The sequence below is a fragment of the Mastomys coucha genome, unplaced genomic scaffold (assembly GCF_008632895.1).
Source record: "Mastomys coucha isolate ucsf_1 unplaced genomic scaffold, UCSF_Mcou_1 pScaffold7, whole genome shotgun sequence".
In the NCBI taxonomy this organism is placed as follows: Eukaryota; Metazoa; Chordata; class Mammalia; order Rodentia; family Muridae; genus Mastomys; species Mastomys coucha.
Window position 1 is genome coordinate 29,087,216 of NW_022196913.1, and position 19,942 is coordinate 29,107,157.

Genomic DNA, 19,942 nt, shown 5'->3' on the forward strand with positions numbered 1-19,942 from the left:
GAGACAATGAATATGCTATGCTATGAGGGGACCTGAGGTGAGAGCATTCTAAAACTCTATTAGACAATAAGTCTATAAAACTCCATGCTTTGTCCTGGAGGTTTCAGCCTAAACTTCGCAATCTCCCTCTATGAACTAATCATTTGGTAATTCCTAGAAAGTTCAGTTTGTTGCATCTTGTCTGAGTCCATGCACACAAGGAGGAGCTGAAGATTCAAAACCTCAGCCCTGCTCCCTCCTCCCTCCCTCCTTCCCCAGCCATGTAAGTCATACACACCTGACAGCAAGGAGCTCAGAGCTTCGAGCTCCACAGAGGCTCAGACACTGGGCACCAGACTGACAGCTGCCCTGTGAATCCCTTCACTCTCCAGGATGTCATTGGAGGCTCTGACAACGGGGTGGCTCTGCAGCTCACCAATCTGGTGGAAGGCGTCTACACTTTTCACTTGCTAGTCACTGACAGTCAGGGGGCCTCGGACTCAGACACGGCCACTGTGGAGGTGCTGCCAGGTGTGTACTGAGCTGATGTCACTGGGATGGGAGCCATCTGTGCCTAGCTTCTGCTCTGGGCCAATCCCACTCTAGTAGTTTCTTCCTTTTAGTTAAAAAACAATGTGTGTGTGTGTGTGTGTGTGTGTGTGTATGTGTGTGCATGTGTGTCTGTCTGTCTGTAGTTTCATGCACATGAATGTAGTATCCTTGGAGGCCAGAAGAGGGTGTGAGATCCTCTAGAACTGGAGTTACAGGCAGTTATGAACCACTGGATGTGGGGTGCTGGGAACTGAACCTAGGCTCTCTGGAAGAGCAGTATTGGTTCTTAACCACAGAGCCATCTCCCTAGCCCACTTTGGGATTTTTCTGTACTTTCCTCTACACCACCAAGCAGATCCCAACTTGTACCTCATCAATAAGAATTGTATCTGAGGCTGGAGAGATGGCTCAGCAGGTAAGAGCACTGACTGCTCTTCCGAAGGTCCTGAGTTGAAATCCCAGCAACCACATGGTGGCTCACAACCGCCCATAATGGGATCTGATGCCCTCTTCTGGTGTGTCTGAAAACAGCGACAGTGTACTTAATTATAATAATAAATAAATTAAAAAAAAAAGAATAGTATCTGGCAGGAAGCTTTTGCTTTCCTGATTTAACATGAAGTGAACATGGTCACACTGAACAGCCTAAACTTTGCAATCTCCCTCTGTGAACTAATCATTTGGTAATTCCTAGAAAGTTCAGTTTGTTGAATCTTGTCTGAGTCCTTGCACACAAGGAGGAGCTGAAGATTCAAAACCTCAGCCCCGCTCCCTCCTCCCTCCCTCCTTCCCCAGCCATGTAAGTCATACACACCTGACAGCAAGGAGCTCAGAGCTTCGAGCTCCACAGAGGCTCAGACAGCTTCAATGAGGTGGGCATAGGGATTCGGAGTATAGCACCCAGGAGCAGGAGGACAATGCTCTCAGGTATTGGGGGAGTGTGTGAGAGACCAGGGTTCTAAAGGACCCAAAGGCATAGTTGGTTATCTTGAGATAACCAATCAGAATAAAATTGGAAAAAAAAATACTCCAGAGTGGCTTTTGTGGGGTTCCCCTCCCCCTTCCTTGTCTTTCTTTTTTTTCTTTCTTCCTTCCTTTCTTCCTTTATTTCTTTCCTTTCTTTCTTTCTTTCTTTCTTCCTTCCTTCCTTCCTTCCTTCCTTCCTTCCTTCCTTCCTTCCTTTCTTCCTTCCTTCCTTCCTTTCTTTTTCTTCCTTCCTCACCTTCAGATAGGGTCTTGTGTGGTCCAGATTGGCCTTGAACTCATTGTGCAGCAAGGATAACTTTGAGCTTCTGATCCTCTTGCCCCTACATCCCCAAGTGCTGCTATTGCAAGAGTGTGTTAACACACCCACCTCTTTGCCATTAAAATGATCTGAGTCCTAAAAGCTAAATATACACGATACACAAGAGTTCTTTTTTTTATGTATTTTTAAAAATTTATTTATTTTATATATGTGAGTACACTGTAGTTGTCTTCAGACACACCAAAAGAGGGCATCAGAGCCCATTACAGATGGTTCTGAGCTACCATGTTGTTGCTGGGAATTGAACTCAGGACCTGTAGAACAGTCAGTGTTCTTACCCACTGAGCCATCTCTTCAGCCCACAAGAGTTCTTTTAAACTCTTGCTTATTTTGACCTTACTTTTGCTGTGCTGGGCATGGAGCCTAGGTACTGTGGGTACTGGGTCAGCACTGTTTCCTGAGCCACATGCCCAGACTGGCTCTGAACCCTTCCGCAGACCCAGACTGTATTAAGCCTGTGATTTTATTAAGATTTTATTAAGCCATGAGAATCCTGTGTCCTCTTTGCTCAGACCCCAAGAAAGATGGCCTGGTGGAGTTGATCCTGCAGGTTGGTGTTGAGCAGCTGACAGAGCAGCAGAAGGAGACTCTGGTGAGGCAGCTGGCTGTGCTTCTGAATGTGCTAGACTCAGACGTGAAGGTGTTGAAGATCCAGGCTCACACGGATGTCAGGTATGATACCTACCCAGCACACGGTGGCACTCAGGTGTACTGGGCGTCCCTCATGTGTCAAGTTTGCTGCAGGCCTCCTCTGCTCTCTCCCAGGCTACCCTTCTTATTGTCTGTCTTGTTCAAGTTTAACCACATTCATACTCCTCAGTTGTGTTTTCTTTAAAGAGAACATGTCATTCTAGGCCCTCCTCTCAGGTTCTGGTAAAGGTTTGTCAGTAAAGGAGAATATTCTGAATGAAGGAGTTAGGGCACATCAACAGGAGAAGACGTTTAATTCTGCTAGCTTCTGAAGGGCATGCAAATGGCTTGGACTTTTGAAGAAGTTATGCTCTACAGCTACTTCTCTGTGTGAAGAGATTGCTCAGTACCATTCGCTGTCTTTAAGGAGTGTCTCCAGTCCTTCATTCTCACAAGATTGTTGTATTTAATTGTTTTATTTTTAAAGGCCACCAAACCAGCACCAGCATAAGGCAGGAGAATAGAAAGAATGGCAGGATTAAAACCCACCATTGTGGGCTGGAGAGATGGTTCAGTGGTTAAGAACATGGACTGCTCTTACAGAGGTCCTGAGTTCAATTCCCAGCAACCACGTGGTGCCTCATAACCATCTGTAATGGGGATCCAATGCTGTCTTCTGGTGTGTCTGAAGACAGTGACAGTGTACTCATATACATAAAATAAATAAATAAATCTTAAAAAAAAATCCACCATTACCAGAAGGTACATTATATAGCTGTTGTTGGCTTTTCTGTCTCGGTTGGCTTTCCAGAGAACTGAAATTTACTTAGAAAAAATGACTAATGAAGATATATTCTAATTAACTAATTATGGTACTGCAGATGGAAGCCAAGGCCTTCTGCATGCAAAATAAGTATCCTACCACTGAAGTTGCTCTGCAATTAAGAATATATGCTACCCTTCCAGAGGACCAGTACTTCCCAGAACCTGTATTGGGCAGCTTACAACCTCTTATAACTCCAGATATAGGGTAGCCAAAACCTCTTCTGGACTCCATGGTTAGTTGTGCACATGTGTGCATGCACACACACACCACACATATACACATAATTAAAAATAAGAAGATCCGTATAGTCATGCCAGAAACTATGGGAAAAGATTTTGACAAAGTCCAGCATCCCTTCATGATGAAAACAATTTTGGGTATAGACAGATAAGGAGGACTCACCCCTCTCCAAAGCACTGAGCAAGTGTTAAATGCTGTTAAAATCATGATTGGTGTTAATGATAAATTCTTAAGTCCTAGCTGTAAGCACTCCTGGCGCTCAACTTTCTGTAAATAAAAGTGCCAGGGGTGGGACAATCTGGCTCTCTAATTGGAAGCTTTTGGAATCTTGACTGCTTTGGCCTAAAGAGCCACCAGTCAAACAGTGACTAGTAAACTAGATTTACAGGACACTTGCCACCTTAAACACTCCACGGATGCCTTGAGATAACTATACAAAGGTAACATTGGATTTCTCTGGCTTCCGCAGGGATAGCCGTAGCCAGGGTTGTTGGAAACAGTTTGTACCAGGCATTGGGCTATTGCAAGCTGTGGTGCTTTGAATATGATTGATCCTCATAAATCCATGTGTTTGAATGCTTGATCCATAGGGAGTAGCACTAGTAGGAAGTGTGGCCTTGTTAGAGTAGGTGTGGCTTTGTTAGAGGAAGTACATCACTGTTGGGGCGGGCTTTGAGGTCTCATATGCTCAATCTAGGTCACGTGTGGCATTGTCTCTTCCTGCTGCCTGCAGATCCAGACATAGGACTCCCAGCTTCTTCTCCAGCACCATGTCTGCCTGCATGCTGCCATGCTTCCAATCATGATAACAATGAACTAAACCTCTGAACTGTAAGCCAGCCCAAATCAAATGTTTTACTTTATAAGAGTTGCCATGGTCATGGTGTCTCTTCACAGCAATGGAAACCCTAACTAAGACACAAGCTGAAATTGTTAATCTCAGTTGTCAACTTGATCTAATGTTTTAGATCAAGTTGTTATCAGCTAGGAGATGACCCTCTGGATATATCTGTTGAATAATTGTTTTGATTAGGCTTATTGAGATGGGAAGACCTATGCACTGTGGGTGGCACCATTCCCTAGGTAGAGGATCCTGGTCTGTAAAAAAAGGAGAAAGTGAATTGAACATAGGTGTTCTTTATTTTCTACTTTTGAACCATGGGTACAGCATGACCAGCTGCCCCAAGTCTAGCTCCCAGGACTTCTTCAAACCATAAGCCCAAACTACCCCATTTCCTTTAAGATTCTGTTGCCATGACAATAGGAAAAGAACCTAGACAGAACATTAGTACCAGGAGTAGAGCCAATGCAGTGATAAACCTGACCATGTGGTTCATAGGCTTTTGAAACTTGTTGGTGGAAAGAATATGTAAGAATTTGGAACTTCGAGATAGAAAAGCTCTACAATAGTATAAGCAAAGCTTAGGGGACAAGAATGTTGAAAGACACATAGACAGTGGACAGATGTCCGGATCATGAAGTTTCAGAAGAACCCTATCAGGACTTGGGATGGGGCCTATTCATGTGATGTTTTTCTAAGAATGTAGTTAAATTCTGCCCATGTCCTACAAACTTGAATGAAATTGAGTTTAAAGCTAACAGACTAATTTTTTAGGCAGAGAAAATGTGAGGACAAGAGAGTATTCAAGCTGGTGCTAAGCAGACCCCTGGCCTCAACACGCATGTACACACCTGCACACATACCTGCACATGCACAAATGTACCTGCACACACACACACACATACACACACACACACACATGCCCCCCCACACACGGGAGACATACAGGGAGCACATACAGGAAAATAATGCCAGATAATAAAAAGGTGTGGGTGGTACTAAGGCATCTATGAGTCCAATGCCAAGGACCACCAAGGAATCTGGGAGAAAGATGTGGAACGTATCTGTTTACAGAGTACCAGAGAGTATAACTCTACCAACATTTTGATTTGAGGCTTTGGCTGTCTAGAACCTTGAGAGATTGCTGTTGTTTTCAGTGACTAAGTTATGCAACTATTTTCAGTAGTCCTGGGACAGATATAAATATTTCTCTAGAAAAGATATAGGTATGTTCAGCACATGAAAATATGCTCACTATATTAAAGAAATTGTTAGACTTTGAAGCCCAGGGACCACACAGCTCTGAGGTGGGACAGTGTCCCAATGGAAGGGCATCCTGAGACATGGGAGCCCAGGAACCACACAGCTCTGAGAGGAAACCTTAGAAGGGGTATTGTAGCTATCAGGGGAGGGTATCACCAGTCGAGCTGAGGAGCTCAGGGGCCTCAGTCCTGCTCCGCTTCTTCCTTTCCTCCTCTCTCTTCATTGCTTCTTGGCTTCTTCTGGCAAGAGTCATACCAGGAAGTAAATCTCATAAAAGAGATTTATGAGAGGGTCCAGAGTGTGGAGGGACGAATCCAGGATTGGCTGCATCTTGTTTCCAGGAGACAGCAGAGAACTGAGTAACTTTTACATAGGATTTCTATAGAGACAGATTTTGTGTGGAGCTTTCCAGAGTGAGGAAGCAGAAAGGGTGGACAGGGGTAGTAGGTGTGGGGGTGTAAGCTTGGGAGAGCCCAGGGATTGGTAGGGTTTCCTGTTCAGTGATTGGTAGTTTTTGGTGCTCAGGGATTGGCGGGTTTCTGTGGCAAGCTCAGGGATTGGTAGGTTTTCCTGCTCAGGGATTGGTGGGATTTTGCTCAGACTTTTCACCTAAAATTAACATTATCTGAGAAGGGTCCAATTGAGGGGCAGGAGATAACGCTTTTTTAACAGTTACAGAGGCTGAAAATGTTATGACAGAGAGGTCTGGGGAAGGGTCCTGGTTCCTGAAGCTCCTCAGGTAAGGGGTGGGGGTGGGGGCAATCTCCTGACTTGAGAGTTTACAAAGTACACAGTATGCAAAGTTTAAAAATGGAGTCCATAGTAGGGAAGCTGTTTGCTGTGCTTGAGTCAGCATGAATAGTCAACAGAATTGCCAAGCAAAACTACTCCTAGGGCCAAAAGATAGCTTAGCAAGGTGGGGCTGTCTGCCACCAAGCCCGAAGACTTGAGTTCAATCATCAGGACTCACATAGTGGAGGAGAGGACTAACTCCCGTAGGTTACCCTCTGATTTTCACATCTGTATATGTGCATTTGTGCGCGCGCGTGCACACACACACACACACACACATACGCACGCACACATGCCCGCGCGCGCGCGCGCGCACACACACACACACCTTTTAATACTTGTTCATTGCTTGCGTATAAAATGACTATAATCTAAAGTTTAGACCATGGCAACTGTTCAGAGCACTGTGTGTTGCTGGCACAGATGTAAAATGAACACACTGTGAAAAAAATTAGCTGTAGAATTGGTTACCTATGCAATTATTGAGGGGAATAAAATACTTACATCTATATTAAAAAATATCTATGGGCAGTCACAACATATATTCATGATAGAGAGTAAACAACCTAAATGTCCATGAATGGATAGAAGCAATATATGGGAACTGGGGAGATAGCTCGGTTGGTAAGGTATTTTACCATGCAAGCATGAAGACCTGAGTTTGATCCAGAACTCAAGTAAAAATCTGGACAAAGGGCCAGCAAAAAAAAAAAAAAAAAAGGCTCAGCAAGTAAAGGCACCTGCTACTGGGCCTGGTGACCTGATTTTAATCCCTGGGACCCATGTGGTAGAAAGAGAACTGTCCTTTGACTTCCACACGTGAACTCTGGCACGTGTGCACGTCCTCACCCCCACCCCCAACACACGTTCAAATAAGTGTAAGGGGGATGGTGGTGGCTGTAGTAGCTTTCCTGTTGGGATGAAATACCATGACCAGAAAAGCAATTTATGGAAGAAAGGGTCTATCTCGCGCTTACCATTCCAGAGGGTATCACTTCAGAGGCATGGCAGCGAGCAGCAGCCATGATGGCAGGAGCAGGAAGCTGAGAAATCACATCTTCAACCACATACAGAAAGCAGGAGTGACCTGCAGTGGAACTGGCTATAAGTCTCACAGCCTGCTCTCAACGATGTACTTCCTCCAGCAAGGCTGAACCACTCAAATTCCCCAAACAGCATTACCAGCCAGGACCAGTGTGCTCAAACATGCGCACCCATGGGGAGCATTCTTATGCAACCTACAATAGTGGTTGGAGGTTGTGTTCAGATTGGGGAAGGGTCCTTGGGGCTCACTGGTCATCCAGCCAAGCCTAATCAATGAGCCCCAGGCCTCCAATGAGAGAACTTGTCTGTCATGATGGCTGTGAGGAATTAGGAGCACTGGCTGCTTTTCAGAGTACCTGGGCTTTTTTGTTTTGTTTTGTTTTTCAAGACAGGGTTTCTCTGTGTAGCCCTGGCTGTCCTGGAACTCACTCTGTAGACCAGCCTGGCCTTGAACTCAGACATCTGCCTGCCTCTGCCTCCCAAGTGCTGGGATTAAAGGCATGTGCCACCACCGCCCGGCTTTTTTTTTTTTTTTTTTTTTAAATACAGGCATTTTCCTTTCAATCCCCAGAGACTCTGCAATTATTTCTCCAGTCATTTCTCCAGCACACATGGCAGCTGACAACTCTCTGTAACTCTAGCCCTAGGGATTCTGATGCCCTCTTCTGGCCTCTGCAGGCACCACACACACAAGTGGCACACAGATAACATGTAGTCACATACATTAAATAAATGAATAAAGAAACAAGTAAGTCTACCTGTACCTCCTCCCCTACTTCCCCCCCTTTTTTTTTTAAAAGAAAGACCCTGTCTGATAAAACAAGCTGAATGTCTCTGAGGAATGACACCCCAAGTTGACCTTTGTCATCCACATGTGCACCCCCAAACAAGCAAATTATACAAACTATTTAAATATGCACAGAACTAGGTATACATTCAGTGGAATATTATTTGACAATAAAAATGAATCCTGTCACAGAGCTGTAGCGGTCTCCCTCCTCAGCTGCACAGGCCAGGTGGCTGAGGTGAAATGTCATGCTGGCCACTGTCTGAAGGTGTGACTGTCCTCTCTGTCTCTTCTACAGCACCGCGATCGTATTTTACGTACAGAGTGGGTCACCTTTCAAGGTTCTCAGAGCGGCCGATGTGGCCCGCAATCTGCACAAGCGGCTTTCCAAGGAGAAGGAGGCTTTCCTGCTTTTCAAGGTCTTGAGGGTAGACACAGCAGGTATATCTCCCACAGAAATGTTGTAATAAGACAGTCAGACGTGACGTGTTAATCGTGGATGAGTTTTATGGACACAACATGGGCATGGTTGTAGTTTGAATGTAAAACGTTCCCAGTAGTGTCTTTGAACACTTGGATCTCAGCTGGTGGCACTGTTTAGATAATTATGGAACTTTTAGGAGGTGGGGCCTTGTTGGAGGAAGTGGTCCCCTGGGGGGCAGGTCTTGGGGTTTCCTAGCCCAACCTCACTCACACTCCCACACCTCCTACCCCTGTCCACCCTCCCTGCTTCCTCATTGTAGAACAGGTGACCAGCTGCCTCTCAGTCCTGTGGCCACTCCTCGTCTGCCAGAATAGACTGTATCACTTTGAACTGCGAGCCCTTCCCCTTTTAAGTTCAGGACTCTGGCCACAGAAACAAAAAAAGTATCTAATACAGGTGTTTTCCTTTCAACCCCCAGAGACTCTGCAGTTATTTCTCCAGTAGGTTTTTCATGACACATTTACCAACTGCTCTTGTCTTGGAAAGAAATCAGAGAACAGCAGTATCACACACACATCACTGTTTCAAAAACTCTTCCTGCCAGTTTAAAATAGTTAACCACATTTCTTAGCTCTGCTTGTCCCTTCAGGATACCAAACTGATCGATAGTTCCTTGGTCCCTGTCCTTAACTCACAAGTAAATGTTAATGGAGGTAGTCATCTCAGAGTTTCCGGCATATAATATTTGCACAAATTTAATTTGTTTCAGACATGTGTTAATCTAGAGTCGACACTCCCACTCATAACATGGAGTAACTTGGTAATTTGATTTTTTTTTTCAAAGTAGAGTAGTTTGTTTTTCTAAAGCCCAAAGCAGTGATTTATTTATTGTAGAAAATCTGAGAGCTGGGTGTGGTGTGAACACCTTTAATCCCAGCACTCAGGAGGCAGAGGCAGGCGGATCCTGAGTTTGAGGCCAGCCTGGTCTACAGAGTGAGTTCCAGGACAGCCAGGGCTCCACAGAGAAACCCTGTTCTGATTTTTTTTTTTTTTAATTTTGAAAGAGACAAGAAAACAATCTTCTAGTTTGTAGAGTTTAGAATTTCCATCTTCCAAACAGAAATTTTGTTACTATTCTGATGTATTTCTTTTAAGTTGTCCCATCTTTAGGAAAAATCATGTGATCAGATGTTTTGAGTATGCTTTTGTGTGAGCTTGTGTGTGAGAGTGTAGTGAGTATGTTAGTTTGTGTGTGTGTGTGTGTGTGTGTGTGTCTGTGTGTGTGTGTCTGTGTCTGTGTCTGTGTCTGTGTTGCTGGGGTTCAATCTCACATCTTACACGAGCTAGGCTCTACCACTGAGTTACATCACTGCTCTTGCAATGTCTTTAGACTTTCTATCATGCTATTACTATTTCCCCAAATCCTTTAGAATTTCTTTTCCCTGAGATACTCATGACTGCCTGGTCTTCCTCCCTGGATGTGTTCTGCTGTCTCCCAACTGCTCTTCTACCTGTGGATGGTAGGAATGACTATGAGTAGTGTTCAAGTGCTGTGCACACCCAGTTGGTTTCAGTGCACATGTTCTTGTAGGTTATTATATTGGTAAATGTCATGGCTCGTTCTGTGATAGGGATTGGCTTTTCCTACATTTGCTTCCTGATGAGCTGGTAGATGGTGAGAGTTTATGTTCCTGTTTTGGCGGTTATGGTGAAGGCTGAGACAGTCTTTTTTTCTTTTTTATAGTATAGAATAGAGTTATTCAGGGCATGGGGAGGGGAGTTAGGTAGTAGAGGCAGAGAAAGACAGAGAGAGAAAGTAGAGAAGTAGAGGCCAGCCATGACCATGTGGAGAAGGGAATGGGGAGGGAGGGGGAGGAAAGGGGAGCAAGAGAGCAAGAGGCGAGAGAACAAGAGGAGACAGGGTCTTATTATTATAGTCCCGGCTGAGCTGGTACTTTCTGTGTAGCCAAGGCTAGCCTCAAACCTTCAGTAACCATCCTGCTTCAGCCTCTTGAGTGCTAGGATTTTAGGTCTCTGTTATCATGCTTGGCTCATAAGAGAGGTTTTTTTTGTTGTTGTTGTTTGTTTTTTTGTTTTGTTTCTTCGTTTTTTCAAGACAAGGCTTCTCTGTGTAGCCCTGGCTGTCCTGGAACTTACTCTGGAGACTAGGCTGGCCTCAAACTCAGAGGATCTGCCTGCCTCTGCCTCCTGAGTGCTGGAATTAAGGGCACACATCACTATGACTGGCTTCTTGAGAGATTTTTAATTCACCCATTTGTTTTAGGCCTCTACTGTAGAAGCGGAAAAGCAGGGATCTCCTTTTGTCTGTGGTAACCTCAGCTCTGCACCACCTTTTACAGGATGCCTTCTCAAGTGTTCAGGCCATGGTCATTGTGACCCCATCACGAAGCGCTGCATTTGCTCCCAGCTGTGGATGGAGAACCTCATACAGCGTTACATGTGGGATGGAGAGAGCAACTGTGGTGAGTGGTGTGTGTGTGGTCTTGGCTTCTGGTGTGGTCCTTGAAGATATTCATCTCTTCCTGGTTCAGCATCTAGAACCATCCAACAGCATTCTTTCCTGAAGCCAGTGAATCAACTCGCTTAGTTGTACATTAAACCTTGTCCCAGTCTGTCTCTGGAGACTCGTCTGCAAAACCTCCTGTGAGATAGGTTTGGTAGGGGTGTTCTAAGAAACAACTGCCTTGAGACTTTTCCCCTCAGATTGTACCTGCTATGACTTAGGATGTTGGGACTTTATGATGACACACCTCCTATGTATTCTGTTGGGATAATACAAAATGGAAAATGTGGCCCACACTGCTAGAGGTCAGCCTAAGCATGTACCAGCCACAGGAATCACAGTCTTGCCCCATAGCCCATGCTGGTACTCTTCTTCAGTTCCTTTGGAGAGAAAAAACGATGCCCCCAAAGACGCACACACCCAGACACACACACACAGACACAGACACATACAGACACAGACACACACACACACGGATACAGATACATACAGACACACATAGACACAGACACACAGACATACACATACACACACACACACACACACACACACACACACATTACTTTTTTTTTTTAATTTTTGAGACAGGGTCTCATATAGCCTGACTCTGATTTCTCTACGTAGTAGAGGATGACCTTGATCTCCTAATCCTTCTGCTTCCACCTTCTAAGTGCTAGGATTACGTATCTGAGTCACAATACTCAGCTAGAAAACAATTTGTTAATGCCAGTCTACTCCTAAGAGTAGATTTGCCATGCTGGGCATCCCGATGGATGTAAATGTCAGAAGGATGTTAAGAACTGCCTGCTGTGTTGTATTCTTTCTTAACAAACATCAGAAATGAAACCAGCTTCAGGCCACTATTCTAGGGAGATGGCATGATAGTTAATCAGGCTAATGAGACTTTGTTTCATTGGTGTTTTGGTTTGCTTGTTTGTTTGTTTTTAAGACAGCATCTCGCAACATTGTCCTTAAATTCTTTCCATAGACCAGACTGACTTTGAACTCACAGAGATCTACCTGGCTCTAACTTCCAAGAAATGGGATTAAAAGCATATGCCACTATCTTGGGTGCCCACTGGCACTTTTGCCCCTAAGTTAATACTGCAAAGCTTAGGATATAGAAGGGATGAAGAGCAGCTCCTACATTGACCTCTGGCCCTGATAGATGTCTTCATGCCACAGGCAACCATATAGACCCTTGGCTTGCTTTATGAAGGCCATGCTGTAGGTCTGGGGGATATAATCTAGTAAGTAGAGTGTTTGCCAAGTATATCCAAAGCCTTAGACTCTACCTCCCATAGGTAGAGTCTCACATAAACCCATGTGGAGGGTGCACACCCATAATCCCAGTCCTGATGGTCTAGAATAGGAGGATCAGAAGTTCAAGACCATCCTTGGTTATGTAATGAATTCAAGACCAGCCTGGGTTACATGAGAGCCTGTCTCAAAAAAAAGGGGAAAAAAATGGAGGAGAAAGAAAGAAGAGTAAGAGGAGGAGGAAGAGGAAGGGAGGATGGGGAGGAGAAAGAAAAGGAAGAAGAGGAAGAGAAGGAGGAGGAAAAAGAGGAAGAGGAGGAGGAAGAAGAGGAAGAAGACAATGACAAAAGTCCCATACTGATCTTTTTAGGGGCAAAGGTTGTTATGATTCTTGGGATTCTGGAATGAACATTTTAATATTTCATACATTTGTAGGTAGGAGGCATAGCTGCTTCCCCAATTCTTTTTCAGTTAATTTGGATTTCCTGTTCTCACGTCCACCTGAACTATGTGCCTGAGGTCTGAGTTATGAGCCTCCTGAGGTCCCTTCACCAAACAGACAAAGCCATCTGTCTGCTGTTCTGATTGGCACCTGGCTCTTTCGTCTGCCCCCTCAGTGGTTCCTGCACCACAGCTGGCTGCTGCTCAGATGTAACAAAGCTGGTTAGCAAACCGTTTATCATTGTGCACTCTGGCCTTTTCCTCTGCAGAGTGGAGTGTGTTCTACGTGGCAGCTCTGACACTGACCCTAATGGTGCTAACTGGAGCTGTGACTTGGCTATGCATCTGCTGCTGCAGGAGGTACCTAATATGCTTGGCCGTTCATTGTGTGCAAAGAAGACGCTTCGCTGGGGTGATGGACAGCTTCGGGCTTTTTTTGCTTGGGTTTATCTCACTGCTTCACTGGTTGATTAACTCACAACCAGGTTTTAAAATAAACTGGATTTTATGAGCACAGTGATTGCCCTTTACTCTTCTAGGCATGTGTGTCTAAGTAAATGGAGCAATACTGGAGGCAGCTTTTTCTCACTGAACCTTTTACCTTCTAGTAGGGCCTCCAATTCTATATCAAATCTACTATATATAAATAATATTATATAATATATACAGATAAAATTATTTATATATAAATACATTATACAATATTTACAGATAAAATTATATATGTGTGTATATATACACACACACACACATATGTATGCGTGTGTATATATATGGTAGGAATTGAACCTAGTGTCTTATATGTGCAAGGCAGACACTCTATCCCTGTTATATTCCCTGGTCCCAAACCCCTAATAGTAACTCTGTCTTAACATGTCACAGAGCTGTGCCCAGGTGGACTTCTATGTCTCAGCAGAGAAAGACATTGTAGAAATGTGTGGGTCTAATTTGTAGATGTAGTTATATGAAGTGACAGTTGGATCAGTCTGAATCCTTTAGTCCATCTAAACCTTGAAGGGAGGCGATGGCATACCCAAAGGGACCCTTCACTTTAGAGTTTTCTTCTTTTTCTTCTGAGAATGGAGGTGACTTCTGAGAGGCCCCTAGGCTGCCTCATTGTCAGAATCTCCCAGAGCCCCATGCTCAGCCTTCATGAGGAGTTTTGTAAGGAAAGATACCACTAGACCTCAGAAAAGAGTGGTAGGCTAGTCTTCCTATATGAAACACTGTATTGTCTAAAGATGTGCTTTTAAAAAGGCATACTAAAACTAATAGCTATTTCCACAAATCCTGCTTACTTTCTCTGAGACTCACTTGTGATTGCATTCCCAGCATTAGGGGTGAGCCGAGACCTTAGGGAGAGGCCCAAATCCCAGAGCCATGTGAGATAGGGTCCCCTACTGAGTGTGGCTGTGGATATTTTACATCTCAGGGTTGTGGTTAGCGAGTAAATGGTCCTGACTTTGAACATCTACTGAGCATTTGCCATTTTGACCCATAATGACAGGCTCTCACTGTACTGCTGTATTTGACCCTCCCAATGACCACAGGAGAAAGGACATGGGACACAGAAGTCTCAAATAGTACTCTCAAAGTCCCCAGCTAGCAAGTACTAAGCTGAGACCAAGAAGCCCTTGCTGTTAATGATACATGATCAGAACAGTTATTGCCTGATCAATGTAGACCTTAGTGTTGTGGTTCCTTGGTCTGTCTGCTTGTTTTGACACAGCGTTTCACTAGGTAGCTGTGTGTTCTGGGACTGGCTAGGTAGAGCAGGCAGACCTCAAACTCAAAGAGAGCTGCCTGTCTCTGCTTCCTGAGTTTAGTGTAGTTTTAATGAGTGTTTTCAAGTGATCCTTTGCAGCTTACTGTGAGACACAAAGGATCATCCCAGTTTTTATGTCTTGTGGGGAAAAAAAATCAAAGATAGAGTTATTTCTAAGATAAGTGTGGGGCTTCAGTGTCTCACTTCTTCTGTGTGCTCCTCCCTCCGGTTGCTGGTTTCAGTCCTGTGTCACTGAAACATTCTTAGTTAGCACTAGTTTAGAGGACTCTTGCTCACCCGGCCGGGTCTTTCTGAGGGAGGTCTTACTGGTGGGGAAAGGTGCCTGGGCCGCATACAGGTGTTAAGCATTGCTGGACTAGACTCCGGCACCTCAGTCTCAGGGGAAGATCTCAAGTGCCATTCTAAGCATCTGATCTAGCATTTCATTGTTTCCTTCAGACGGAAAAGAACTAAGATAAGGAAGAAAACAAAGTACACCATTCTAGACAACATGGATGAACAGGAAAGAATGGAACTGAGGCCCAAATATGGTAAGACACTTGCCTTTGAACACCTTACTTAGGCATTGGCCAGAGAGTCAAGCTGGGTGAAAGGGAGACTAAAGCGGAATCAATAGTTAGGACAGAAAAGCAAGCCTGGGAGTCCGCAAGGCAAGACAAACAGCATCAGTCCCCTGGGCAGGATGCCTGAGAACAGGCCCATGGTAACTGTATCAGGAAGTTAATGAAAAATTGGCGAGTACTCTGAGGCATTAATGGCTGAGGGATTGCAAGTACTTACAGGAGGATGAGCCTCTGCCAAGTGACCCCAGGCAAGGGCTTCTCGTCTGTAGGAGTGTCCCTGGTGTCTGGTTCTTCTCTACTCTGTCTTGGAGGGAGGCGGGGCCTGTGGCCCACCAAGCATTTTCACCTGACTTTTCCCTTTCCATCTGGCCAGACATGAGGCAGCAAGACATCTGGCCTTTAAAAGTAACCACTTCCCTTAGCTCAGTCAGCTGGGGCACTTGAGAAGATTGTCCTCTCACAGCGTATTGACCCTTATGTTCAGAATACCTCCCGTCCACCTTAGTTAACCTTTGGGTTCTTACATATTTACTATCACTTTATTACATATTTACTATCACTTTATTACATATTTACTATCACTTTATTACATTATTACTATATTACTCAGAGGCACTGTAATGTGCCTCTGAGGTTGCTCAGTGCTGATTCTGTGAGTTTTCCATAATTTTGGGTTTGTAGGTCACTTAAATTCTTATAGAGAAGCATGGTCACTTTCAAAGTTGTGAGACACAAAATATTGTCAACAGGGATGAAGTCTGTAGTATAACCAATTTAAATGTATCCCTGACTAGCTTACAAATAAATGAGACTAAGATTACTGTTATTTTATGGCTTTGATAATTACTTGGAGGGGGGTGGAGTCACTCCTAATCTACATTTCTAACTGCTGACCTGGCTACCTCCCCATCAATGTACCCAAATACTTGCTGTTTCTCCTGGTCACATGCTAGTGGTACATCTCCTCTCATGGCTCCTTCTCCTCTCCACCTCATTCTCTACTTCTCCCTCCCCTAATCAGATAAAAAAAAACCACTAATCCCCCCAGTAACTGGCTATAGTCATTTTTATTTAACCAATATTTTTTTAATTAAGGAACAAAGTTTGCACAGCAAAGCTGATAAAGTGAAAATTAGCTCATAGGCCTAGACCTTCAGCACAGAATTTAGTATTATAGTACATAGCAACAGACCAATCCACCCCCCCTAAAATATGAGGAAGGATCCTTGTCATGAAGAGCAAGGATAACACCTTCTAGTAGGTGATGTGTGTGTGTGTGTGTGTGTGTGTGTGTGTGTGTGTTGGTTTGAATAGGAATGGGTCCCCATAGACTCCTATGTTTGAATGTTTGGTCCATAGGGACTGGAACTATTAGGAGGTATGGACTTGTTAGAGGAAGTGTGTCACTGTAGGGTGGGCTTTGAGGTCTCAGAAGCTCAACCCACTTTCACTTCTGCTGCCTGAGGATCAAGATGCAGAACTCTCAGCTCCTTCTCTAGCATCATGTCTGCCTGCATGCCACCATGTTTTCTGTCAAGATGACAATGGACTAAACCTCTAAAGCTGTAAGCTAGCTCCAAGTTAATGTTTTCCTTTATAAGACTTGCCATGGTCATGACATCTCTTCACAATCATAGAAACCCTAACTAAAGCAGGTAAGGATGGGGGAGGGGAGAGTGCAAAACAGCTGACTGTGTGTAGAGAGTGTGGTTAAGTTGTGACCAAAACCTGACAAGCAACAATGTAAGAGAGCAAGTGACTTGGACCAATAGGTCATTTTTCAGTGACAGGGTGCTAAGGGGATGACCAGGGGGATGATATGATAAGGAAGATAGGAAACCTGGGGTCAGGAGATTGTATATAAGCTATGTCTTATGCCAAGCAAGTTTGTTAGGAATCACAGCATCTTACATACAGTCTCCTGAAAGAAAAAAATATGATAGTGTTATCCAAAGCTATCATATAAAGTCAGCAGGGAGCTGATGAAGCAATGTTGCATGAAGGGAACACAGGTATCTCAAATGCACCACAGACCTAGCATACATGGCCTTTGGACTGATAAACAAACTTATGGGAAGAGTTGAGTTCTCAGCATGAAGACACAGCTCCCTCAAGGCCTTGCGCTCAGGCCATTTCTGGCTATGCCAAACATATTTCTAGTTTTGACAAGGAACTATGTGCCTTCTCCACACCTCAGGGCACCAGGGAAAGCTTTGGCTTGGCCTACCCGGAAGGGTTTATATTGGTTAAGTGTTTGAGTATATGGTCCGTCTTGGTAGGGAAGGCCTGGCTGCCCGAGTAGTTCTTGACTATAGCAATGGTACAGTACCTGAGGACAGTTGCTCATATCTGTGTGGGTCTAGGGATGCCAGCACTGAGCTGTTTTCTCCCTGTTCTCTCTCATTCAACCCAAGACCACAGACCATACAATGGTGTAGCCTACACTCAGGGCAGATTTGTCCCTAGTCAGTTAACCGTCTCTGGGTGAGTTCTTAAAGTCACACAGAGAGATGTACATGACTAATGAGTTAAGCGGTGTCTGTCAAATTGACAACGGAAAATAAGCACTCATTAGAGGCCCTGCAGAAGGTCACAGAGAATTCCAACAGCAGCTGCAAATCTATTGAGTGCTCACCACTTATGTCGCAGGAGTTAATGCAAAGGTGTTGTAAAAGTGCTTTAGTCCTAAGAGGTCGGGGTGCTTAGGGTTGGTTAGCTCACCAACCTTCTACTTGATTCATGTCCCCCTTCTCACAAACCCCTTACTAGTCACAGAAGCCCATTGTTCTTACAGTGGTTTAGAACTTCACTCAGCCCCACATTGCTGCCACCCCATACTGCCTAATACCTTTCCATACCCCCCACCATTGTCTCAGATATCTATAATCCCACCTCTAAACTTACAGTAGTAAGTGTCCTTGTTAGCACACTTTGTCCATTTGAATCTAAACCCCGTGAGTCAAGCAAGCACTATGATTATTCTCCATTCTGTAGGAGAGGTACTAGGATGGAGAAAAGCTTAGCGGATGGTCCAAGGAGCATGGGCTGGGGCAGGCTGTCAGCCTCAGAGCTGGTCTCTGTTCCTCTGTGTGCCCCACCCTGTCTGTGAAAGTCTATTCTGGCTCCTGTAACAACAGAAGAGAATGGGGACTTAAAAACTACACGTGTTTATTTGTCCAAAGTTTAGAGTTGGATATCCAAGGTCAAGGTAGCAAATTGAATTTGATGAGGCCATTTCTTTCCTGGCTCACTACTTTCTTCTTGTATCTTTGCATGGTAGGAGGAGCAAGGAAGGTCTCTGGTCTATTTATGCTTCTGTCTCTTGCCTCCATGATCTTGTTTTTGTCCCGCCTCCCTCTGTAAGGGGTTTTGCAGCATATGTTACACACTTGTTCCACCTCTGTCTTACTGATGTCTCCAGCCGTTTCTTGTGTCTTCTTCATAAGGTACTTGAAGTGGTGGTTCTGTTAATCTGCTCTAAACTCCCACAGTGGGTGCATGTGTGCTCCTTGCTACCTGCTCAAATGTTTTGGATTCATGAATGAAAGAAACACACACACACACAGGCAACCTTATTTTTTTTATTATTAATCAGTGGAGTCTGAAAGGCTATTAATCTAGCTTTGGTAAAGTACTGGCTACTATTATCATTGTCACAGGCTTGAAATATTTAATTTCATTTGGTTGTCTTTTTTTTTTTTAAGTTTTATTGCATTATAATGAAAAAAGTTACATGATTTCAATTTATCTGAATTTGTTAACATTTAAAAACATATTTTAAGTAAATAGAATTAAATCACATTCTTGTTCCCTTTGGTACCCCAACTCCTCCCAGAGACCCTCCTCAATACCTACAGTACCTTTTTTGTCATATTCTTTAAAATTTATAAAATATTATAACAATAAAAATTAGTATTATAAAAGTTGTTTGATATAAAACAACAATCAATTTAACAATCTTATGTGTATGCTTGTCTATGGGAATACTGAAAATACATATGTTTTTCTCAATATAAATTTTAAATAACTCCAAATGTATTAACTGTATATTTCAAAATAATACATCACTACTAATATTTTCTTATGAACATAAATATATAAAGTGTTTTTGTTTGTTTTATATTTAGTAGAACTTAAAATCTTGGCTCTTAGTGTGATAACTTGATACAAGAGTTACAAATGTCAAGCAAAGCATTCAGTCTCACTCTTTGTTATTCTCTTACAAACCCCCTCCCAATTTAATTGTCTACATTTCTTTTGAGTATATGAATACTTTTAAAATATGTAAGCTGTTCTGAAAATCATAGTATAGTATAAAAACATAAAATAAACACTATTACTAATAGAGAGGCTGAGATAGGAGAAGCAAGATCTCAAGACCATTATGTTGTACACAGCAAGACATTGTCATAATCAAACAAGCTGAAAGTATATATGGATTGTATAATATTGGACCTATTTCTCCAATTACCAAATTAGAGAGACCATTGGATGACAATTAACAAATTTCTAATTCCTCATATTTCAATCAATTAGAATATATTGGTAATGTTAATTTTCATATTAATATATTAAGAAAAAGTAATTGTCACTTCCTGTTGTTTTTGTTGTAAGACGTGAAATTAGGTTTGTGTGGATTTGTTGAAAGATTACCTTCTTGCTTCTTCTAGGATGTAGTTTTGCT

At 43.5% G+C, this 19,942-nt stretch overlaps 1 protein-coding gene across 3 annotated transcripts in view; it reads left to right on the forward strand.

The window, feature by feature from the left end:
- The window catches only part of Kiaa0319 (KIAA0319 ortholog), a 65,223-nt gene that overhangs the window by 40,322 nt on the left and 4,959 nt on the right, over window positions 1-19,942 (forward strand). For 2 of the 3 annotated variants that reach the window (XM_031359025.1, XM_031359027.1), the window contains 6 exons: window positions 372-510; window positions 2,350-2,509; window positions 8,559-8,701; window positions 11,045-11,167; window positions 13,179-13,269; window positions 15,134-15,225. In XM_031359025.1, coding sequence (XP_031214885.1) covers window positions 372-510; window positions 2,350-2,509; window positions 8,559-8,701; window positions 11,045-11,167; window positions 13,179-13,269; window positions 15,134-15,225 — 748 coding nt within the window. The remainder of the gene's footprint in view (window positions 1-371; window positions 511-2,349; window positions 2,510-8,558; window positions 8,702-11,044; window positions 11,168-13,178; window positions 13,270-15,133; window positions 15,226-19,942) is intronic. The other variant, XM_031359026.1, reaches the window with a different exon arrangement.